The sequence below is a fragment of the Rhinatrema bivittatum genome, chromosome 1 (genome assembly GCF_901001135.1).
Source record: "Rhinatrema bivittatum chromosome 1, aRhiBiv1.1, whole genome shotgun sequence".
Lineage (NCBI taxonomy): Eukaryota > Metazoa > Chordata > Amphibia > Gymnophiona > Rhinatrematidae > Rhinatrema > Rhinatrema bivittatum.
Window position 1 is genome coordinate 291,362,323 of NC_042615.1, and position 25,607 is coordinate 291,387,929.

At 42.7% G+C, this 25,607-nt stretch overlaps 1 protein-coding gene across 1 annotated transcript in view; it reads left to right on the forward strand.

Annotated features, from left to right (window-relative positions):
• ANK2 (ankyrin 2) overlaps positions 1-25,607 on the forward strand; it is a 573,506-nt gene that overhangs the window by 208,785 nt on the left and 339,114 nt on the right. Inside the window, 2 exon segments of the mRNA XM_029608082.1 lie at positions 2,877-2,975; positions 5,170-5,268. Of these exon segments, the coding sequence (XP_029463942.1) occupies positions 2,877-2,975; positions 5,170-5,268 (198 nt within the window).

Sequence of the window (25,607 nt, forward strand, 5' to 3'; positions counted from 1 at the left end):
AGCAACTTGCTGACTCTGGAAAGTGTGACCTGTTGCTGCAGCATGTTTTGGGCAGCAGGGGCTGTCTTAAATAGGCCTTCCAACTGATGTGGACATCTGGGCTAGCGGGAAGCTTTCCCACTGCTGCCCCTTTAAATGTTGCAATGAGCCGTGCACGTGCCTAAGAGGAACTGAGGCAGGCGGCGTGGCAGCAGCAGTACTGGCTCCCCGCCTCGCAGGAAGGAAGCAGCAGTGGCGGCTCCAGGGCGCCGGAAGGAAGGCTGGACCAGCTTGGGGGGGTAAGTGTGGCTGGCTGTGTGGTGCCGCGGCCATCCATCACAACAGAGACGAGTGGCCACTGGATAATCTGCCGCAGTCCTAGCCTACTTTTTGGAAAGCCCAAAAACAGAGCATTATGGTAATCGATAGGAGCAATAACAAGAAACTGAATAATAGTTTTAAGATCACTACAAGAAATGGTTTCAGGTTGCATAGCAAATGCAAACCTGTAAAATGAATTCCTGACAACTAGTTTAATATGTGGCCACATTGATAGTGCTGAGTCCATCAAGATACCTAAGTTACAGGCTTGGCAGCTGACTGGGATCTGAAAGCCACCAAAACACCAGAATAAAGGCATGCCTGGACTAAGGATTGCAAGCAACATGATTCTGATCTTCTTTGGATGTAACACAAGCTTGTTATGATTTATGTCAGGCAAGCAGTGAGACATCTTCAAAAGGACATTCTCAGTTGAAGATGAAATTGGAAGGTAAAATAGAATGTCATCTGCATATAGTTTAGAACTGATTCCTAAATTAGCTGATACCTGGCATAAAGGATAATGTATATGTAAACTATGTGGTGGAGCATGCTCCTGTACAGAGCTTAAAAGAAGCTAACCTCACTTGCTGAAAACGGTCCCCCAAATATGATGAAGACCAGGCCAACATGGCTATTGAAGTGCCCATCAAGTCTATCAAGCGGGATTGAAAGCCAAAGAAATATCAAGTAAAACTAACAGTCTGTTCCTGAGTCGAGTCAACAATGAAACACATCAAAGTTTGATAAGTGTTTCAGTATTATATACTCCAGGTGGGATTCACATACATTAAAACCATGTCAGCATGCGTTAAAAAAAATAATAATAATGCACAAAAAAAGGAAATGACAAAAAAGGAAAAAATATGAAATGAGCCAAATGAAAAACTTTTTCCTGCACAGCCCTAATGTTGATTTTGAAGTTCATGTGCAGATGTGCTTTAAACTATCTGCTTTCACAAGGTTAGCAAATGTTTAGCAACTTTAGCTGAAATTTCCTATCTTTTTTCAGAAATGACAGATCTAAACAAATCTTGGTTAGTTCATAAGCTAATACTTTGTAAATCTGTTGGTGACCTAAAAGTAGGCATGTTCTCACAGCCCTAACTTGGCAATATTATAGTATCCTATAATGTAACTGACAGGACTTTCAGTAAAAATGGGATCTCTTCTGCTAAAATCTCCCCATTCTTCATGAGAGACTGGCAAAATAAACTTAACAGCTAATATCATGTACACTTACTGCCAGGACATCTTCATGATGCCTAGTAATGCACACACACACACACACACACACATTAATTCTGTGTGGATAATACTTAGGGGTAGATTTTATAAAGTTGCACGCGGGCATCCATGTGCATTCGCGCTACCTTGCACGTGCACAAGGACACCCGATTTTATAACATGCGGCACCGTGCGCGCGCCGACGCCCGTGGCCTTCCCCAGTTCCCTCCCAGGCTGCTCCAATTTCGGAGTGGCCTGGGAGTGAACTTCCCAACCCCCTACCCTAACCTCCCTTCCCCTTCCCCTAACCAACCCGCCCCCTATCCCTGTCCTAATTCCCCCCAAAAAATTATTTTACCTGCTGCACCTGCAGGTTGCACACGCCGGCATAGCTGGCATGCGATCCTCTGACACAGAGGCAAATGGCCGCTGTTTCAGAGGCCTCTGGCCCCACTCCTTGTCCGGGTCCCGGGGCTTTACACGTGTCACCAGGCCTTTGTAAAATAGGCCCGGCGTGCGTAACCCCATTTACACACGTAGGGCTTTTAAAATCTACCCCTTATTGTTTACGCTGAATAGAATGCTTGACAGAAGGGAGAACAAGATACTTATGAGAGTAGCTTATATTTGAAACCTGCTGCATAGTTTATAAAATACTAGAATAAATCTCCGTATGTCCACTTATATGCAGACATGTGGTAAAGGTTTCCCTCTTACTGTACTGTAGGCGGTTAAGAACTAACTGCATCATTACTTTTATTTATTGCATGTTTTTCCAACAAATGAACAGCACATTTTTATTTACAACAGCACGTGTCAGCTTTTCTGATACAGACAAAAATAATGTATCAGGCTGATAGCAAAGAAAGGTACAATAAGTATAGCAGGGTAACATTTGCAGAGGCATAATGAGAAAAAGGTATGAGGGGTCAGAGAGATGTAGGGGTTAAAAATAGCAAGGTAGTCTTTGATGATTGGGTAAGGTACAAGCTGATATCTAGGTGGCTGAAAGCAGTTCTGTTCTGTTTCAAAGTAGTATTTTTTGGTGGTTATTGGATGAGGGTGTGAGGTATTTTCTAGGTGACAACAGGTTAAGGTGCGAGGTGGTTTTATCAAATAGTTTTTTAGATAACAACACGGTAAGATCTTCCCTGAACCCAGGTGAAAGGTTTGCTAGGCCTTTGCATGGCTTTTGCGTTACTGCCAATGGCTCAAGTACAGCGGGATTAATAGCAGTGTTGCCGAGCTGAACCTTGATATCCGTTCATTGGCTGACGATGTTGCCAGGGACTCTTGGTGCAGCACCAACCCCTCACACTGGACTCTTGTTTTTCTTCCTTTTCTTGTAGAGTGGCTTCACCCCCTTGCACATAGCGGCACACTATGGAAATGTCAACGTGGCTACCCTTCTCCTGAACCGAGGAGCTGCTGTGGATTTTACAGCCAGGGTACTAATCCATCCTTTTCTTGTTACACTTCATGGTCCAGGGGAATTAGGCTTTCAATTCCGGCATTTGCCAAGAGATGTCTTTTCTCAGAAAGCCCTTAACAAATTCTTTTGTAAGCAGAAACTTTAATAGCTATTTATTCATTTCAGTGAGATAAAAACAGACCCACATAAACAGATCACATGTGCAGGCACCCAGGATGCACGTTAGCTCATTTTTTTGTGTTTGGTGCGCAGAGATCTCACACAGTACTAATTAGCAGTGAGTCAGGAAACTGGACAACTTCTAAAGGGAATAAAAACATAGAGGTAATCTGTACATTTTTGGCATATCTCAGTGGAGGCAGGAGTTTAGAGGTCCATATTCAGAAGCTTTTAGATAGATAACTCAGAGGTTATCCAGCTAAATGAATATTTTGGCACTTAGCTGGCCAGCTAATGTTATCCTGCTAGAATTTAGCCAGCTAAGTTAAGGCATTCCAAGAACGTAACTGTGAGGAGTTGAGTTAGCTGGCTAAGTTATTCGGCTTACCCCAGTATTCAAAGTTAGCCAGGCCAAAGAGCTGTCCTAAAGATAGCCAGATAAACTTAACCAGCTAACTTTAAGATAGCCGCTGTATTCAATGGTGCACCGCCAAAGTTAGTTGCTAACTTTGCTGTTTGGACAGTGACTAAATATGGACCTCTTAGAATTCAATTTTTTTGAAACAGTTTCATGTGTCAAACTTTGGATGTTTCAAAATTTGAAGCAACACCCAAGGAAAAAGAAACTTCTACGTTTAGAAGCAACTAAATTCCATATTCCTGTTTGTGCCAAGTAGTATCTCCAAACCCTGGTGTGCGTTCTCTGAATGGAGAGGGGGCGGGTATACCTCCAGCGCCCAGGGCACTGTGTGCAGAAGCCTTTGTAGGGAGTGCAAACTCAGGTCCTAAGTCCTTCTAATTTTCAGTGCCAATTAAACCAGATGGGGGAGCACTCAGGTTAGGTGTTCCGAAATAAAAGTTTACTGTGATATTCGGTCTGTTATAATCAGTTGGCACCAAACACGCCTTCTTCTGGTTATGTCCACGATCAGTCACAGACTCCCAGTTTGAACCTCAGTCTGTTTGTGCCCCCCCCCCCCAAGTATTTTGGCCCTGGGTTTTCTGTCTTTCAAGAAAGTGAAAAATAAGCTGCCTCGCATAGAATGGGATCTCCCATTCTAAAATACCTGTGGTCACTGCCTAACTCCACAGACTTCACTCATTTCTGTCCCATTCTTCCTGAGTCGAGTCTTCAGTCTATCCTCCAGGCCAGAGTCCTTGAAGCTCCCAGTTCTCCTCTCAGAAGTTACAAAAGATCTCTAGGGGCTAGGAGAGCCCAAAAAAAACGCAGCAGGGCCGCAGAATCCTTTCCCATCCACACACTCCTTTCTTGGGCAGGAAGGGTGGGCAGAAAAGCTCCTTTCAAAATCAGATCTTTCCCAGAAACTTCACAAATCATTGCAAACACAGATACCACAATCCAGCCACTGGAGATGAGTCAGAACAATGTGGTTTTCTAACTTCCCATCCTCGCTGAGCGCAGTGATGAAATCCCACACCAGAGTAGGGACAGGAGATCGGGCAAGCCAAAGTAAAAAAAAAAATCACTGTGAGATACTCCACCTGTCCCCACGCTAGCATTGCCTTTTCTCACTCTCCACCCTACTCAGAGATTTGAGTCCAACCTGAATAGAAACAGGGGAACTGCCAAAAATCAGCTCCTTCTTTTTCAAATTCCTAACACAAAATCTCATCCTGATCCTAGGCACCACCTGCTGTCGAGCAGGCAGGAGGCCAGCACTGCAGCAGTCCTCAGTTATAGGGGGATGGGAGGAGGGCATAACAAAATGGTACATTTCATTCACAGGTAATACCAGGGCCAGTTACTAGCGGAGATTCTCATTGGGGGGGGGGGGGGGTCACTGAAATTGGTTGGAGGAAATACCACCTTTCCTTATTTATCTATTCATTGCTGCTGTAGCCAAATCTGCGGAATGCTATGCTAATTATGAAAGTGTTCCACAATTAAGGAGAACCTCCTGCCTGAATTCTGATTAGTTCTCTTCCTTGTACCAAACAAGCAGAAAGAGGTCCCATCACTGTGCAGCGAAGAGTGTGCGTCCATGCTCAGCTGAGCTCTCACTTTGGTCCTTGTCTTTCTCATCCCACAGAATGGCATCACCCCACTGCATGTGGCATCTAAAAGGGGAAACACAAATATGGTGAGGCTCTTGCTGGATCGTGGAGGGCAGATCGATGCCAAAACCAGGGTAAGTGTTTCTAGCCAGCACTTTCTCCCGGTGTCCATTGGTCAGTCAGAGGCCAAGAACACAGACAGCAAGACACTAAGACCTAGATTCATACTTTTGCCTATGATATTTTGGGCTGCTGGGGAAAGAGAGAGAGAGAGACTCTCTTTATAAAGCTCTCCTATAGGTAAACTATTTATACCACTGTAAGAGGGGCAACTAGTCACTTGGGGGTGAGGTTTTGGTGGTGGCCTAGGTTTTGGGGGGACAGTTTTACGTGCATAGTCAGAGGTAAAAACAGCACAGTAGACATCAGTGAAGATTTTATGTGATTGGGAGTGAGGAAAGGTACACAAAAATGAGATTTGTACAATGTACTCTCAACCTAGCTTGATGCACTCTCTCTCTCTCTCTCTCTCTCTCTCTCACACCCTAAGTTCAGAATGGCCTCTCTTACAGTGACATAAAAAGTTGATTAATATGTGTGCCTCCTCAGAGGCTCTCTCTTTCTCACTCTCTCTCTCCCCCTCACGAAATGGGATTTGCAAATTTTATTGCAAAATCCTGTTATGCTATCAGACGTAACGTTAAGCATCCCTCATTTTCATAAACTCTGACTAAATTTTTTAAATTTGCATATGGATCTCGCGATGCATTATTTATTGCAGGCATTATGGCCCTAATGCCTGCGATAATGCCAAAACGCAATTTGATGAATGACCTTGTTAGTGTTATTAATGGTGAATATAATTGACCTTTCTTACTTATAGAAAGGTATGAATGAATTACAAAGTTTATCCACAAGAGACAAAATATCTGCGTATATTTTTCAGAGAACCACTAAGGACAGCGATGAGAGAGCCTTAGTTTTGGATATTTTTTGGGAAATGAGAGACTACTTTTGGTTGCTAAATGTTTGGACTGTGGAAAGTAATACATATTTTTATATTGCTAACTGCATCTTATGTTTTATGGGTTGTGAATAAACCTTTTTCACAAGCATGTTCCAAGAGAAAATAGGATAAAAACTCAATATAGAGGCCTATGTAAAGGCTTGGTCTGCCAAATAATTTCACTTTTAAGGTATTTCTGATACATTAATAAGGATATGCTTTCATTTCAAGAGTTCATGGGTATAGATGGGTATAGAATTTTTACACACAAATAGGGTCATTTTTCCAAGGTGCGATAGCCCATTATTGCGTGTGTTAGGGAATTATTGCAGGTGATAATGCCCTAATGCAAGCGATAATGGGCTTATCGCAGCGATAAAATTAAAATTAGGGGAAGGGGAGGAGTTTGGGAGGGGTTTAGGGAAATGCGTTGCATTATGGCTTTATCGCCGGCTGTAGCACGGGAAATAGCACAACCTTTTAGCATGGCGCTATGGGGGCGATAGTGTGGGGCATGGCCGCACTGCCATGATACAGCCAGCTGCACACTGGCACTCCCCACCCCTTTTTTCGCCCCCTCACCCCCTTTACAGCGGCAGCTCATCATTCCGCATAAAATTCAGTTTTATGCATAGAAAACAGCATTTACACATATAAATTACCAAAACAAATTAAATGAACTGAAAAAACATGCAACAAAGAGGGTGAAACACATGAACAAAGTGAACTGGAAATTTTTTCTGTGTACAGTCCTTTCTCAACATAAAATGACACAACGCCGAATTACTTATACTGCCTGCCAGAAGCATGGCCATGAGATTTCTGACTAGCATATGCTTGAAGCTTTTTGTTTTTGCTGCTTTTTCAAACTTAAAGCCATGGCTACAGACATACTGAGCAATCGGCTTGATGGCGGCATGGCAGTAGTATACATTCTATGGGCCAGATCTTCCCCACAGCTTTTGCTTTGTCTGTGGATGTCGCTGGGTAGTATGATGGTTTCTTTGTGTTCTTGTGCTGGTTTCTATGACACACGATCTTGGTGTCTTTTTCTTTTCTCTCGCTTTATCTGCATGCCTTGTGCTTTGCTATGGCCATTGGTATGTACTGTAGGGTACGGAGCAGGTAGGTTCACTATTGCATGTTGTATATTTGTTACATTTCAGGGGGAAGGCTTATGGCTCCTTCTCTTCTTAGTTACTAACACCCTATTCCCCCACTTTCCCTGCTCCTGTCATTATGGAACCCAATCTAAACAGAGGAATAATGGGAAGCAGCAGAATACTGTAGCTGAGTTAGGGGAGCCGAGCCCTTTTTACTTGTCTGCCATGTCATGTCATGTTGGAGCTCATTTCCGCCATTCTTATTTTTAATCATCTCTTTTTCCTTAGCTTTTGCTTCTGCTAGTGCATGGAAAATAAAATGACAATAAAATGTGCCTGTATTCACAACATTTGAAACCAGACAGGAATACTTGCATTACTCCTGGGGTTTGAATTTGCCATAGATGATCTAGTCTAGAGAACTCCATGGTTGAATTGTGGCTTTAGGAAAATTATAGATGAGCTTAATCCTAAGGTTTGGACATTTCACCCATTTAATTTCTTAATCTATACTGAAGACATACATACAGTTTTTCATTCCAGTATGTCATCCAATGTCTACTGGTGTCAAACAGTTACAAATGTATTTATCAGCAATTCACACATGGTTGTTTTATAACTGTTTATCTCTGAATACTTTTAAAACCAAAATATTCCTGTTGGATAAATGCTCAATAGTAAATGACTGCTCTTTGAATACAATAGACATGAAATCAGCATTTCCTTATTTGCACGGGATCTCAGTGGATTCAAATCTTTTTATGAAAATACACATGTGCAGTCAAAAAAGCATAAATAAATAATAAAATCAGGATATTACAAACTTTGGGCTAGATTCATCAAACTATTACATGTGATAGAAAGAGGGGTAATAGCATATGTATTGCAATGTGTACTATCTTAGTGCTTTGCATAGGTAGGAGAGAGAGAAAGAGAGACACTAGCTATAAGGCCCTTCTAGTAGTTAGCTATTTATATCTTTGAGGGGGCCCACCTAGCAACTCGAGTTGAGGTTTAGATAGTAGTGTGGGGGTTAGGGGCCACTTTGACATGCAGAGTGAGAAGTACGAACAGAACAGTACAATCTTGTGAAGATTTGATGTCCTTCGGAGTTAGGACACTCACACAAAGATGAGATTAGTACAATGTTCTCTCAAACTAGCTTGATGTTACCCAGGTAGAGAGTCCATCAAGCTAGGTTGATGTGTGTGAGCACAAAAGAAGCAATGAGCTAGACTGTTGTTGTTACAACATTATGGGGGTCATTTTTAAAAGCGATCGCACGTGAAAAGAGACGTTTCGTGTGCGATCACTAAATGGAGGCGGAGTCTGCCCCAGAAGAGGAGGAGTCGGGGCGGCACCGGGGCCGATGCTGCAGAAACATTGCTGGCAGCGAAAGGTAAGGACCCTTATCGCCGCCAGTTTCGTGCCGAATAACTATACCTTTTATGGTGTATTTATTTGGTGCGAAAGTTTGCAACTAGCACACCGCAGTGGTGTGATGGCTGCTGGCTTTCGCAGGCCCGCCCCCCACTTCGCCCCCCATTACCACCGGATTTTCTAAGGTTTGCAACCTTAAAAAATCCAGGCCTATGTCTCAAACACTTTCTAACAATTTAGTCTTTAATAGAAATAGTTCTATTGGAATATCCTAAATGTTCACAAAAAAAGTATCTTTTTCACATTTGTGAAAAGAATCCCAAACATAGGAAGAATGATATTCAGCACACTAACCCTGGGATTCATCATTCTGCTATAAATGATGAGCCGCGAAAAAAAAGGGGCAGGGTCAATAGAGAGCTAGCGGCTGCATCACAGCAATATGTTTTCTTCTGCTGCAGTTGCAGCTATGCTGCAAACTATCACCCCCATAGCGCCAATGGGAAAGGTGTAGTTAATTCCGGTGCTACTGCCAACGATAATGTGTAAAACATTATTGCCCACAGTGGTACCGGCATCAAAAATTTTAAAACCCCGCCCTAACCCCTCCCCTTTCCCTCATTTAAATGTTTACGTTGTGATAACGGCCCATTGTGTTTTGATAAATGACCCTGTTAGCTGGTTAAGTTCGGACTTATCCTGCTTAGTGGCACTGTTTTGATATTCGGCGGCATTCAGCAGTTGCCACTTACGGGCCGATACAGCCAAGCCGCACATTTTACTTTCAGAAATTAGCGCCTACCCAAGGTAGGCGCTAATTTCTCCGGGCACCGGGAAAGTGCACAGAAAAACAGTAAAAACTGCTTTTCTGTGCACCCTCCGACTTAATATCATGGCGATATTAATATCGGAGGTTCCGAAAGTTAAAAAAAAAAAATTGAAATCGGCCTGCGGCTCGCAGGTTGAAAACCGGACGCTCAATTTTGCTGGCGTCCAGTTTCCAAACCCGTGGCTGTCAGCGGGTTTGAGAACCGATGCCGGGAAAATTGAGCGTCGGCTGTCAAACCCGTTGACAGCTGCCGTTCCTATCGAAAAAGAGGCGCTAGGGACGCGCTAGTGTCCTTAGCACTTCTTTTTACCATGGGCCCTAATTTAAATAAATTAATTTACTGAATCGCGCGCACAGGAGAGCGGGCACTCTCCCACTCTCCTGCAATTTTTACTGTATCGGCCTGTTAGTTGGATAACTATTTACCCAGGAAGCCAAGTATTGGATAGCGACTGAATAATGTACCCAGAGTGAGTACTTTAAAGTGGATTCACCTCTGAAGTGAACTAAGGAACTGTTACTAATGCTTGCTCAGTGTGTTCTGGCTGTTGCTCACCTTTGGTTGGAAAGGGATATTGCTTGCCTTCTCTTTTTCTTACCTTCCCAAGTCTTAACCCTTGATAAGCTTAGAAGAAAGGGTCACCAGCTGTTAAGAGCTCTGGGGTTTAACTTCTCAGCAGTTTGGAGAAAGGGTGATTTTGTCAATGCTTCAGCCCAGTTCTGTGATTTGTAACATGCAGAAGGGATAATGGAGGTGTAATTGTTGAGATGACACTTTAAAGGAAGTTCAGATTGTGCCAGCAGCACAGTGTGGACAGTTGAAATGCTTCGACAGCCCCTTACACACCCTCCCCCACCCATTATTAACGTTCGATAAGTTTATTGACATGAGGCAGGAATTGCTGTAGCTAGAGCCTTGGAAGTGGAAATACAAGACAGAGCCAGCGCCGGCCGTTCCTCAGGTGAAAAGGGAGTCGCTCAAGCCGTGCGTCCCCTTTTCAACCCGGGGAACGCCCGCCAGGCCCAGCCCCCCCCCCCCCCCCCCGGACCCTCCCTGTCTCGCCTTCCCCGCCCACATTGTGCTCGCTTCCCCAAGGAGTCGCGCGTTCTTTAGCACAGTTGTGCACAAAGCAGGAAAGGAAGAGCAATGTATGCCAAGGGAGCAATGGGTAAATAAGACATTCCTCCTTTAAGAAGTTATTAGACAGACCCCATAAATGAAATCTAAAAGATCCCAGAACTGTTCCCAGAAAACATAGGGTGTACTTTAGTAGAAACCATTAATAAAGGAAGAAATAGTAAATAAATACATAAATAGAATAATGATGGAAAAAAGTATTTTTAAAATGAGGCAAACATTAATGGAATTCTTATTGAGTATCTGGTGTTATAAATTCAGGATATCAACTTTTCTGCTATTAGTATTTCCCTTTCATTGACTTCAGTGCTACAACTTCATAGCTCTGAATCTCTCTCTTCCCTTTTCTCATTGAATATCTCTCTATGTTAAATTTTTTCTTACCTGTTATTTTTCCGTGTCCATTTTGTTAGTGCCTTATTCTCTCTCTGCCTTCATATATGTGATGCATAAACCAGAAACATAGTAAATGATGGCAGACAAAGGCCAAAATGGACCATCCAGTCTGCCTAGCAATATGATTAGGGTTGTAACTGCTGCTCCATGTAGAGTATCCCTCGCTGCCTTTTTAGGATGGCAACTGCCGCCCCATGCATGTCACTCTCCTGCTTCCTTTATAGATTATAACTGCCCTCTGTGCAGGTTATTCCCGACTGCAGTTTTAGGGTTATAACTGATCCATGCAGGTTACCTCCTTGATGCCTTTCAGGGTTCTAACTGCGGCTCCATGCAGGTTACCTCCTCGCCTTTCTTTCTTCTTGAAACTGGGAGTAAGGAGTTTATCATGTACACATGAACTATATGGAGAATAGAATTTTTCTTCTGTCTTATTTTCCTGGCCTCAGATGACAAATCACTTCCTGAGAGCCGCAGAGTCAGAAGCAGATTTTAGGAGGTTCCCTCGCAGGCCACTGGTGAATGCAGTCCACATTGTAGTATTGCCATGTGTATTGACTTATGAATCTATTGTATGTGATCCACTTTGAACATTCTATAGATTATGTGGAATGCAAATTTTTTTTAAATAAAAAAAATAAATTTCTAGATATTTAAAGTCATAGAAACAGACACACAGGTACATTTTCAATAAACCATCAAATTTGCAAAATATATGCATACTTTTCAGCCTGCACAAACTAACTTGATCTTCAAACACAAACTACCCCATATAGTTTGAGTTTAAAGATCAGCTGGTTATGCGGATAAAAATTACATAGAAACATAGAACTATAGAACACAACTAGAGATGTGAATCGTTTTCCATATCGTCTTAACAATAGAAATCGTGAGGCAGTAGAAGAAAATCGTGTTTGGCACGATTATTTCGTTGAAAAATCGTTAAAAATCGTTTTTTCCGATTAGTGCGCACTAACTCGAATTAGTGCGCACTAACTCCCCGTTAGTGTGCACTAACTCGAGTTAGTGCGCACTAACTCAAAATGATACAAATAGACACTTTCCAGGTCACTGAAGGTCAGTTAGGAATGAATATGTGTTCCTATTGGCTGGCAGCCCTCTTATCTATTGATGTTACCAAGGTTACCACTGAGGTGATGGTTGGGGGGATGGGAAATGGAACTGGAAACTCATGAACACCAGCAGAAAATGAAACAAAGTGTTCACACTTCCCAGGTCAGTAAAGGTCACTTAGGAATGAATATGTATTCCTATTGGCTGGCAGCCCTCTTATCTATTGATGTTACCAAGGTTACCACTGAGGTGATGGTTGGGGGGATGGGAAATGGAACTGGAAACTCATGAACACCAGCAGAAAATGAAACAAAGTGTTCACACTTCCCAGGTCAGTAAAGGTCACTTAGGAATGAATATGTATTCCTATTGGCTGGCTGTGCTCTTATCTATTGATGTTACCAAGGTTACCACTGAGGTAATGGTTGGGGGGATGTGAAATGGAAACAGTTGGAAGCTTGACATGTGATGATCAGCACTCACGTGACTAGAACTTCTTTGTTTATTATTTTTGTTAGCAGACACGTGCATGTTGAATTTGCCAATCACTGTGCATTTTAGAAAGGTGGTCCTGGCTGGAACTGTACACAGTTCAAATATATGTAATTGATTGTTGGTAAGTGTATTTTTTAAGTAGCCACACTGGCACAAGTATGTTTACTTTTCCTCCTACTTAACTCACTAGCTCAGCTTTGTAAGAAGGGCTTCTCTGCTTGAGTGAGGGTCAGGCAGCTCCCCCCTGTCTGTGAAGCCAGCCTCTCACTAGTAATGCAGGGAGGGAGCTGTCTCAGACTTCACCATCCTCCCCCCCCCCCTCATCCACACACCATTCACTAGCTGGGACATGGGGGAAGTCAGGAGTGAGGGTCAGGCAGCTCCCCCCTGTCTGTGAAGCCAGCCTCTCACTAGTAATGCAGGGAGGGAGCTGTCTCAGACTTCACCATCCTCTCCCCCCCCCTCACCCACACACCATTCACTAGCTGGGACATGGGGGAAGTCAGGAGTGAGGGTCAGGCAGCTCCCCCCTGTCTGTGAAGCCAGCCTCTCACTAGTAATGCAGGGAGGGAGCTGTCTCAGACTTCACCATCCTCCTCCCCCCCCCCCTCACCCACACACCATTCACTAGCTGGGACATGGGGGAAGTCAGGAGTGAGGGTCAGGCAGCTCCCCCCTGTCTGTGAAGCCAGCCTCTCACTAGTAATGCAGGGAGGGAGCTGTCTCAGACTTCACCATCCTCCCCCCCCCCCCTCACCCACACACCATTCACTAGCTGGGACATGGGGGAAGTCAGGAGTGAGGGTCAGGCAGCTCCCCCCTGTCTGTGAAGCCAGCCTCTCACTAGTAATGCAGGGAGGGAGCTGTCTCAGACTTCACCATCCTCCTCCCCCCCCCCCCCCTCACCCACACACCATTCACTAGCTGGGACATGGGGGGAGTCAGGAGTGGGGGTCAGGCAGTTCCCCCCTGTCTGTGAAGCCAGCCTCTCACTAGTAATGCAGGGAGGGAGCTGTCTCAGACTTCACCATCCTCCCCCCCCCCCCTCACCCACACACCATTCACTAGCTGGGACATGGGGGAAGTCAGGAGTGAGGGTCAGGCAGCTCCCCCCTGTCTGTGAAGCCAGCCTCTCACTAGTAATGCAGGGAGGGAGCTGTCTCAGACTTCACCATCCTCCTCCCCCCCCCCCCTCACCCACACACCATTCACTAGCTGGGACATGGGGGAAGTCAGGAGTGAGGGTCAGGCAGCTCCCCCCTGTCTGTGAAGCCAGCCTCTCACTAGTAATGCAGGGAGGGAGCTGTCTCAGACTGGTATCAGGGTTAGGGCACTGTGTGCAGGAAGATCACAACACTCCTGGTATTAATAGGGATAGGGCACTGTAAGAGATGACTGTAGTAGATTGAATAAAGATCTGATGTTTCTGCTCTCCTCACACCAAACAAAAACAACACACAAGCAGAGAAGCCCTTCTTACAAAGCTGAGCTAGTGAGTTAAGTAGGAGGAAAAGTAAACATACTTGTGCCAGTGTGGCTACTTAAAAAATACACTTACCAACAATCAATTACATATATTTGAACTGTGTACAGTTCCAGCCAGGACCACCTTTCTAAAATGCACAGTGATTGGCAAATTCAACATGCACTAGCATTTCAGGTGCCTGCTAACAAAAATAATAAACAAACAAGTTCTAGTCACGTGAGTGCTGATCATTACATTACTTTTTTTGTCAAGCTTCCAACTGTTTCCATTTCACATCCCCCCAACCATTACCTCAGTGTTAGCCTTGGTAACATCAATAGATAAGAGCACAGCCAGCCAATAGGAATACATACATACATATTCATTCCTAAGTGACCTTTACTGACCTGGGAAGTCTGAACACTTTGTTTCATTTTCTGTTGGTGTTCGTTAGTTTCCAGTTCCATTTCCCATCCCCCCAACCATCACCTCAGTGGTAACCTTGGTAACATCAATAGATAAGAGGGCAGCCAGCCAATAGGAACACATATTCATTCCTAACTGACCTTCAGTGACCTGGAAAGTGTTTATTTGTATCATTTTCAGTTAGTGCGCACTAAATCGAGTTAGTGCGCACTAACGGGGAGTTAGTGCGCACTAACTCCCGTTAGTGCGCACTAACACGATTTAACGATTTTTAACGATAAATCGTTAGAATTTCTATTGTGTCGTGTTCTATAACGATTTAAGACGATATTAACATTATCGGACGATAATTTTAATCGTTGAAAAACGATTCACATCCCTAAACACAACAGCATATAAAGACCATGTAGTTCATCCAATCTCCCTATCCACATATCTTGCTAGGTTTCGTAGGGCCTTCCTATCCCTCGAATATCCTCCATACTTCTCCCATGATTTCTTGAATTCTTATAAGGTCCTCGTCTCCACCACCTCCACATGGAGGTAGTTCCATGTGTCCACCATCCTTTCTGTAAAAATAATTTTTTCTTAGACTATTCTTGAGTCTTCTCCCTTTCATCCTCATCCTATGAGCCCCTCATTTCAGAGCCTCCTTTCCATTAAAAGAGACCCACCTCCTGTGCATTTATTCCTTGGAGGAATTTAAATGTCTCTATCATATTTCCCCTTTCCTTCCTTGTTTCTAAGTATACATGTTTAGATCTTTACGTCTGTCCCCAAATGCTTTTGAAGAAGACCATTGACTACTTGGTTTATATCTTTTTTCAAGGTGCAATCTACAGAATTGTACACAGTGTTCCACATGAGGAATCACCAGGAACTTGTTTTAGAGGCATTATTGCCTCCTTTTTATTGCTGGCTATTTCTTCCCCTATGCACACAAGCATCCTTCTAGTTTTTGCCACCACCTGTTTAGCCATTTTAAGATTATTAGATATGATCACCCTCAAATGCCTTTCTTGCTATGTGCCCAGAGCTGCACCTCGTATTCTATACCACTCCCTTGGAGTTTTGCAATCCCAAAAGTATGACTGTGCATTTTTTTAGCATTAAATGTTAGTTGTCAAATTCTAGACCATTTCACAAGCTTCACTAGATCCCTCCTCATGTGCTTTCCACACCTTCCATAATGTCTACCCTGTTGCAGAGTTTGTATCATCCACAAAAAAGGCAAACCTTACCCAGTAACCCTACCACAGCATCACTAACAAAAATGCTGAAGAGGACTGGACTGGGGACTGACGCCTGCGACACACAACTGGAAACCCCCTTTTCCTCAGAGTGAACTCTATTTAACACTACTTTTTGCTGCCTCCCACTCAACCAGTTTATCTTTATCTTTTATTTGAATTTATTAATCGTCCATATCCTGGATGATGTACATAGGCAGTAGGCACAGACAGGGCTATACCTAAGGTGCTCAATTTATTTTATAAGTTGCCTATGTGGAACCATGTCAAAGGCCATTCTGAAATCCAAGTACATTACATTTAGCGCTCTCCCCTGACCTGATCCTGGTAACCAGTCAAAGAAATTGATTAGATTTCTTTGTAAAGACCTGCCTCTGGTGAAACCATGTTCTCTTGGAACCTGTAATCCATTGGATTGCAGAAACTGCACTCTGTTTTAGCAGTGATTCTGTTAAATTTGTTCACCATGCAGGTCAGACTAACTGGTCTCTAGTTCTTAGACTCCTCCTTACTTCCACTTTGGTGAAGAGGAACCACATCTGCCTGTCTCTGATCCTTTGGAACCAGTACTGAATCTAAAAAAGGATTGAAAAGGTCAGACACGCAGGCTCTAAGTTGTCCCCAATGGTCGCATAAAGTATGCGCGTGTATGTTTCTGAAAATTAAAAGACTCGTATTTATTTTAAAGATTTCCCCAGCTGTTTGATGCTTAGCCAGAAAAACCATGGGGTTTAAAAATCCCACAGTGACCACCACCTGTAATTTATCCAGGAAAGTGTTTAGAAGGATAACATTTTCCCCTGGGGCATTCTGGGGCAGGGCTAAATTATCTGGATATCTTTAGTCAGTCATGCTGAAGAGCTGCCCTAACTTATCCAGCTTTGCCACTGAATATCTGGTTTAATTTAACCAGGCAAGTTTGTTTGGTTAAGTTATCTGGATAATCCTCAGCTGAATGTGAACCTCTAAATATGTCTGCACAGTTTTCTCCCCTAACCCATTTTTTTCCTGTAGAGACATGTACATATCTCTGACTGAAAATCCACTTAGGAAGATTTAGCCTATTTTGGGGGGCCCGGCAGTTTCCTCCTGCTCTTTTGGACTTCCAGCTCGGTCCTAATCGGGGCTGGGATCTGGTGGCAGGAGCCTTCATTTGCAAACATGATAGGGGTGTCTATGGGAAAAATTGTACTTGGTTTGTTTGATTTTTCTTATTTTATTTTTGCTGCATTTGGTTTTCATTTTTGTTTTGTTTTCCTTACTACACAGGGATTCTTCCCTGTGTAGTAAGGATCATCATGGGCCCTAAATCCAGACACTAGCTGTCACCATGGTGGGATGTCAATGCCACCTTCACATGTAATACACAAACTTGCTATATCTATTTATTTATTATTTTTACATACACCAGTTTACATTCAGCTACTGTAGATATTTCTCTATCTCCCAGAGGGCTTACAATCTAAGTTTTTGTACCTGAGGCAATGGAGGGTAAAGTGACTTGCTCAAGGTCACAAGGAGTGACAGCAGGACTTGAACCCTGGTCTCCTGGTTCATAACCCACTGCTCTAACCACTAGGCTATTCCTCCTCCCTCTGAATCAAATATACCTTCATACGATGCCAACATTTGATGGCTATCGTGCTGATGAGCCTTGTGAGCTATTAGGCTTTCTAATCATTAGGTAACTTGATATATTTTCAGTCACACTTATCTGTGTTTTTAGTGTGGTTAGCTGACGCTGTCGCACTTATCTTATCGGAATCCACTGACATGAATTAGCAAGTTTGTGCATTACATGTGCTTTTAATACATGCTTTAACTTGGGTCTTTTTTAAGCAATGCCACCTTCACAGCATCCCCAGCCTTGGCTGTCTGAGGGCAGGGAATCCAATTTACATCATCTGCTTGGTTGTCCCCAGCCATGCCATTGAGCCACTAGGCCAGCTCTGGTTTAAACCATTCTACCCACATAACCACTGATTTTTTTTTTTTAATTATAAATCTCTTTTCTTGATGTAAAAGGAAAATACACAAGCAATACAAACATCAAGGAGAGAACTCCTGATTTTATGCACATAAAGGCTTTGAAAATGTATCCCATAAATGACAAAGTGAAGAAAAAAGAGCCAACTCGTTATGCAACCATGAAACAGGATTCTTTCTTTTCAGCATCATTATCAGTTTACAGCAGTTTATTGTCAATAAAATAACATGACAAGCCAAACTGAGATGCTTGTTGTTACTATGTCAATTATTAGGTTTGTTTACAATTAATTGCCACCAGAGACTGAAGGCATATAATCAGGAATACTAACATAAAGTAGATGCCATATAATAGATGTCACCAAGGTAATACTCACTGAGGGTGAACCATTCAATAGGTTCCCTATATCCATACAATAACAACTACATAAGAGAACCCATAAAATTGATATCACATCAAACAACAATCTGTGCAAACATTTTTTTATTATTCATGAGACCACACAATAAAAATTCTAACTATGAATGTGATGTTTTTACTGTTATGAATGAATGGTGTATGTAGGGTGAATGAATGAGCTATATAGTAGATGTCGGCAGATAAGGACTAGTTGACCCACCCAGTCTGCATAGTTTCCATTTCCTACTCCTCTCTAGCTAAGAATATTTTCCAGCTGACTGCCTGCACTCTGTTAGCAGTGGTTAGTGCCCTTCCTTATGCTGATCTCTACCCACTGTGCTAGGGATATTTCCCATATTTCAGATTCAAATAACTTTATTAGCTTGACAATTTTACATGTGTTGCCAAAATAATATACAGACTAATTAAAACTAAAGGGTAGGAAAAGAAGGGGAAAATCACAGAATGGTAATAAAGATGTCAGCCATACAAGCTTGACCACCTCTGAAATATTGCTGCTGCTCCTTTTGTCCTAAGCTGGGAATGTATAGCCACATCGACTGGCAGTGCATGCTGGGAAATTGACCATTTCTCTCCAATCACTTCTGAAAATGTACCAAGGCCCTGCCACCATTTTGGCCTGCTTCTTTTGGGAGCCTGATGCAGCTGTGCTACCATTGTGTGTGCAGGTCAGCTTTGTCTTCTCCCCTTTTTGATCCCCTGCTGTTTCAGGTGACCAAACATAGAGTTTTCCATAACCAGTGCAATACCCAAGCATCCCTGCCAGTGTCACCCCTCACCTGCTCTGTATCTGTCCCAAGACTGCTTAAATTCTCACACAGTTTTGGTTACTATTGCCTCCAGGGGGTTATTCCAGGCATCCCCAACCCCCTCAGCAAAGAAATATTTCCCCTTAAGTCCCTCTGAGCCTTCCTTCCTCCAATTTCATAGGAAAACCCATTGTCCTTGAGTTTCAATTTTTAAGTTAAAAACACTTCCCCTTTTTATTTCTTTGAAGCCGGCTAAATATTTGAACGTTTCTATTATGTTTCCCTCTTCTCGTCACCCTCCCAGTGAGCAAATTTTAAGTTCCTTAAACCTTTTTCTTTAGGGTTTGCATTGCAGCTCTGTACCAGTTTGGTAGTAATTTCCTGAGCTGCCTCCACCCTTTCCCTCTCTTTCCTTCATTATTTATTTAGTCAAACTTGATTACGTGCCTCTCATCATAGATAACAAAGTGTGTTACAATAAGATGATTTTCATAGCGTGCAAAAACCCCACCGCCCTGCAGTCCCCCTCGCCACCCAGCTTTACAAAGGTATGGCCCCCAGAACTGAACACACTATTCAAGCTAGGGTGTCACTTGCAACCTAGACAAAAGCAGCCTTACCTCCTTTCTTCCTGCTGCCACTTTTCTGTCCTTATGGTCCTGGGCATGCTGTTAGCTTTCTCTGCAACCTTCAGATCAGCCAAGACGATTACTCCAGGATTCCTTTCCTGTTTGGCGGTTTCAGACCTTGTCCTCCTACTTGATAAGTGGATAATGAATGATTATACCCTACATGATTAATGTAACCATTTTTTTTGTCACTGAAGTGCAAATTTACAAATCCCCTTTCATTTTCCTGCTCCTACCAGTATATCTATTCTATATCAGATTTGTTTTAGCTACAAACATTTTGGGGCAGATTTTAAAACCTGAGGGCGGGCGCAGATTTGTTCGCGCAACCCGGCGCGAACAAATCTACGCCCAATTTTATAACATGCACGCGCAGCCGCGCGCATGTTATAAAATCCAGGGTCGGTGCGCGCAAGGGGGTGCACAATTGTGCAACTTGCACGCGCCGAACCACGCAGCCTGCCTCGGAGGGAACTTTCCTTCCGCGCCCCCGCACCTTCCCCTACCTAACCTGCCCCCCCAGCCCTACCTAGAACCCCCTCTTACCTTTGTTGAAGAAGTTTCGCCTGCCTCCTGGCAGGCGTAATTTACACGCGCCGGCCGACGGCTGGCCCGCGATCCTGGGCACAGCGGCAAATGGCTGCTGTGCCTGAAAGCTCAGGCCCCGCCCTGCCCCGCCCACACCCCGCCCCTTTTTGCAAGCCCCGGGACATACGCGCATCCCGGGACTTGGGCGCGCCACTGAGCCTATGCAAGATAGGCTCGGTGCTTGTGCGGGGAGGCAGGGGTAGGTTTTCGGGGGTTGCGCACGTATCTTACGCACGCAACACTTTGAAAATCTACCCCATTGTCTCTCAACTCTCTCTACAATGCCTCTAAGATACTTAAAATAACAACCCATGACACCCAGTCCTGAGATCCTCCCCTCCCCCCATTGATGACTGTTATGACAGTGGACTTCAGCTATTACCTCTATTGTTCACACACTTAAGCAATTTGTTTTGCTCAGGCTTGATACTGACTACGAGCTTGTTTAGATGTTTACCAGTCTTCTATGTGAAACTGTAACAGAAGCCTTAGGGAATTATAGATTAGCCCTTTCTACTGTGCTTCCTTGATCCCTGCTTTTGTTACCTCATTAAGGAGCATAATCACATGGTTTTTTTTATGGCAAGGTCTTTCCTGTGTGAACCTATGTTTCTAGGGTCTTGTAATCTGTGTGTTTTAAGGAAGGATCAGAGGGAACGGATATAGTTTCACTCCATAAAAATGGGAACACAGACCCAACACATAGCTACATTATCCTTTTCTTTTGCGGTATTTCCATACTTTTGCCCTGTCTGTAGTTATGTGCTGTGTCTGTGTTTCCCACTTTTATGGAATAAAACTACATCCGCTCCCCCTGAGCCTTCCTTGTCACCTAAGACAAATTGAGCAGAGCTTTGAGTAGTGCAGTGGGCATTGCTTGGGCTCTTTCAGTACTACCTCAGGTCCTATTGCCTTATTTACCCTGATTTTGTATGCCTACTTCCTCCTCCGTACTGTGAGTTTGCAATCATTTCATAATCATTTGTGCATCTGTATCCTGACTTAGGCACATCTTCTTCCCTCTTCTGAATGCATCAAACAAAAGATCTTGTTTAAAATTTCTGCCTCGTCAATCCCACTTTCCCTCCTTATCTTAAATATTCGGTCATTGTTCTATTGTATGTCTATCCCTTTATATATTTAGAGATTTTATCTCTTCCTGTTATTGATTAGGCAACTCTCTGCTCTGTTTGAAATAAGATAGGCAGAGAAATAGCTGGAAGATATTAGGCATCTAGCTTCCTTGCAAGGTTTTAAAAATGTAGTCCAAAATAAGCTACTCATTATTTGTATGTTGTTAACAAAGTTCCTGTAAAGAAATCATCATCTTACCCTAGAAGGCTGTGATGGAAATCGGTTCTGTTTCAAAAGTCAGCCCCTTCTTTCTTTTTTTGGTAACTTTTTAAAATGGTTCTTGTAATTGATACTTGCAACACTGCCTTTATTAAGCTTCCAGATTACTAAATATAAGATAGCGAGCCCTAGTCACACTGGGGTTTTTGAGCTCTAGTTACCGACTCTCATAAAAGCTCAAATATATCTTCTTCTTTCTTTTTGTTTTTTTGCTTTTTTAATGCTTAAACAGAAGGGCAGAGTAAGAGCACACCCATTCTTGTATGCCCCATCTGTGACTGAACCCCTGAATCATTTTTTTGGCCTCCCAACCAGGAGTTCCTGCCCCATTGCCATCCAAAAAGTGGAGTGGTGAGTTTGAGGTACTGCTTCAGCCTGTACATGTTCCATGTAAACCGCCTCCCCGGCGATAGTTATCTCTGTTAAATGTGAACCGGAGTGATATGTATTGTATACAGGAACTTCCGGTATATAAAAACCAAAAATAAATAAATAAATAAATACATTGGTATTTCTCTTGGTCTGGCAGATCACATGGCCCTGTACTCCTCCTCCTCTCGCCCAACAAAGGTAGCTACTTATTTCAGCCTGGTCAATTTTCAGATTCATTGAACATGGAGGAGGAGCTTGCACCAGGAATTTTGGCAGTAAGGGTGAGCAGAGATGCTGTGATCTCAGAATTGTCTGACCCTGGGCTGTTTGGAAAAGCAACCATTGCTGCTGTGGTGGAATCTCTGGTGGCTATAGCTGGAGCAGTTCAGGAAGTTAACTTTTCTGTGGTTGTTTCTCAATTTATACATATCAAGTGGAAGCATGTCTTGACTACACCACGGAGGAGTGTGGATGGCCATTACCTGTCTGCCAGTCTGGATATATGCACTGCAGGCCACATATAAGAGCTTGATAAATTTGTTAAAGAGACTGAGTTCAGATTTCTGTCAGAATGAAATCTTGAAGGACTCTGTTAGTGCGATTTTGAAAATTCAAGTGTCTACTCTTCAGTCACTGAAGTCTTCAGTTATTAAGGATACTCTTGTCTTCATGGCAAAGTAGAGGGGTTGGAGAACTCCATCAGTAAGGATAACCTATTTATCAATGTCCTAAAATATCAAAAGTTAAACCTTTGAATATTTTAAGAGATGATTATTGGAAGTTGTTGAAGATCCAGAAGATGTTTTTCTACTCACTATCTTACCTGCCTAACAAAGGGATGGAAATAATTATGTGATTATAGGAGACCAGCTGGACTTAACATAAATATTGGAGCACTCCCAAGAAGAACTGTCCTCAAAGGCTACTGTGATGGTCTTCTTCATTTTTGAGTCTGCTAACAATTGATGTTTTAGGAGCCAGTGTACTAAAGTGTGTTAATGCTTTTGCAAGTGGTGTTAACATGCATAGCTAAATTGCACATGCATGTGTATATAAGAGGGAAAATGTGTGTGAGAACATTTATGTAGGAGGGATCATGTGTGAACATGTATGTGAGTGAGAATGTGTTTGAGTGAGAGGGAGCATGTGCATGTGAGCATGTGTATGCAAGAGGGAGTGAGCAAGTTCGTGTATGAAGGAGAGAGCATATGTATGCATGTGTATGAGAGAGGAGAAAGTTTATGCATCCCTCTCTCACTGATTCACAACAATCTGACTGGAAATAAAAAGTTTCCTGGTATGGCAAGCGTGAATTATTTTATCCTTATTAGTTTTAATCTTTGGATGATATTTGTGTCTGCTGTTTGAAATATTTTATTGGTATTTGAGAAATTTAAAACAAATTGTTTGAGTTTTTAATTAATGGATCTTCTGTTCACCAGCTGTTTTGAAATATTCTTTTTATTAGTATGTTTATACTATTATGATTAATGTATTTATTATATTTCTTGATTTTATTATTTAATGTCTGAGGATTGGTGATAGTTTCTGTTTTTTCATTGTTACACTGCATAGAGACTGACTTGCTGCGGTTTTCCTATTCAGTTTTTGCCTGCATGTTTCTATTTATACTTTATGGTTTCTTTTTCCTGTATTTGGTGAGAGTCTGCCTGTGTTTTGCACGTGTGATTGAGATAAGAGATTTTGCTAGCATATAGGAATTTATAACAGCTTGGTTTATTCTGTTTCCTAATATGAGGTATATTGGTGTTTTAGGGCCTGATGTAATATTTGCAGTGTTGCCTTTTCATAGGTAGGGTTGTTACATTTTTAAGTGCTGGCAGTTAGTGCTGTTTTGGTGTGGGACGTTTATTATATTTTAATTGTAATTTACTCATGACTTTCTGAGGGTCAAATCCACACCTAATGCATTACAGTAGCCCTAATACCATATGGGTTCCAAGTGTCTTTTTTTGTAGGGTTTTCTGGTTGACACCAGAGAAGTGCATGCAAATACTTGTTGTGATATGTTTTTTACCTCAGAAGACTGTACTTTGAATATTCTTTTTCATGTAAACTCTATTATAAATGCATAATTTATAATTGTGTACGTGGTGAGAGCAGGAAGTGGGGGTGCAAGGTTATAAGATTTGCCTAGGGCAGCTAATACTCTTGCATCAGCCATGGGGCCCAGGGGAGGGGGTGAAGACCCGGAGGGTAGAGAGGTGGTAGTGTTTAAAGTTTAGGTTGCTGGAAGGATCTGGGCTTTTTTTTGGCAGGCCTGAGACAGAGAGTGAATGAAGTGTGTGTGGGTGTGTGTGGGGTCCCCACAATAATTCTTCGCACAGGGCAGCAAAATAGCTAGCACCGGCCCTGCTCAGCTGGAGGATATGCACCAAGGCTTCTTCCAGAATTCTGCAATCATAGGTTCTAAATATAGCTGCTAACTGTAACCATTGCGAGATGACCTTGCCTCCCTGCTCCCAGAGGCTGTGAATGCTGACTCTGCAGAATCCCTAGCCCCTGCCAACCCAGGAAGCAGAAGACCTGAACTGGGACTCATTCCCAAGTTTCTTTATGCATAGCACTGTCACTTAGTCACTGGGATGGCTCCTAATTATCATAAAATTTGACAGAATCAGGCCCACAATTTATTTCTGGCTATTGGCCTAGTATAAATAAAAAAAAAATCATGCCAAAAGCTATTTTAGTCTCTGTATATCTGTAGTTATAAATAGGGCAGGAGGTTTTTCTATGTGCTTTCCAGTAGAGAAGGGTCAGATTTCAAAGTATTGCAATTGGCATGTTTGTCCATTGTAATATGTAGAAATAAGGGTTAACAAACAAAGTGTAAGCAATATCTTTTTATTGAACTAACTTAATACATCTGCGACTAACGTTGGGTCCTATGCTCCCTTCTTCAGGTCGATGAAGAAACTGGGTTTAAAATATTAGCAGCAGCTAGGCAGACTATTTCATGCTTAGGCATATCTAGCTGACTCTGTACTATGTGAACCCATTTAAATGTCTGTTTGTTCACTGAACTGATGAGAGTATACGGCAAAGCCAAGCAGATTCCAAACTGTCCAAACAGTAATGCATGTGCCTACACTAGGTTTCTTACTGCATTTGGATTGCAGCTCCCAGTTTTGCTTTGGTTTTTTTTTGTCATTTTCCACCACAATTAAGCCTTTCTGTTGTTACCTCACTGTGTTGGAGGAACACTCATCTTTGTAACTGCATGGCAGTCCTTGGCAATAAAGTTATTGAACTCCACTGGAGCTTGTAAGTGTATGTCTTCGGTTTGTTTGTAGTGCTCTCCCTCTTGGTCATTCATTGTTGATATCATACCTCTGTGGGCTTTATTCAAAAGAGGCTTTTTCTCATTCTGTGCCTGTGAAAAATAAATCTTTGTTGAAAAAGGCTCTTCATCCTTTTCAGCCATTTGTGACTTTCCTTGGACTTAAATTCTAACAAAATTGCCAAGTGTGCGTATTGCCCAATTGTCCTGCTTTTAAATGTTTCATTGGCATTTCTTCAGCTAACACTGCTGTGTCGAGGAAATGGGCAGACTGGGCAAGTTTTTCTGGGCCAGAAGGTCACAATAGCTTTAGCCAAAGGGATTGTCATGTTTTGCATTGGTTACAATTCAGCCTCAGAAAGCAAAGGTTTTTCCACTGCTACAGTTTTTCATGCTTTCTTTGTGCTTTTGAACAACTCTCCAAAATACATTTCCAAGCATGCGCATGAAACGTTTCCTTCAGCATCAAATGTTGCAGTGCTGTTTTTGGTTTGTCAGGAATCTCTGGACCA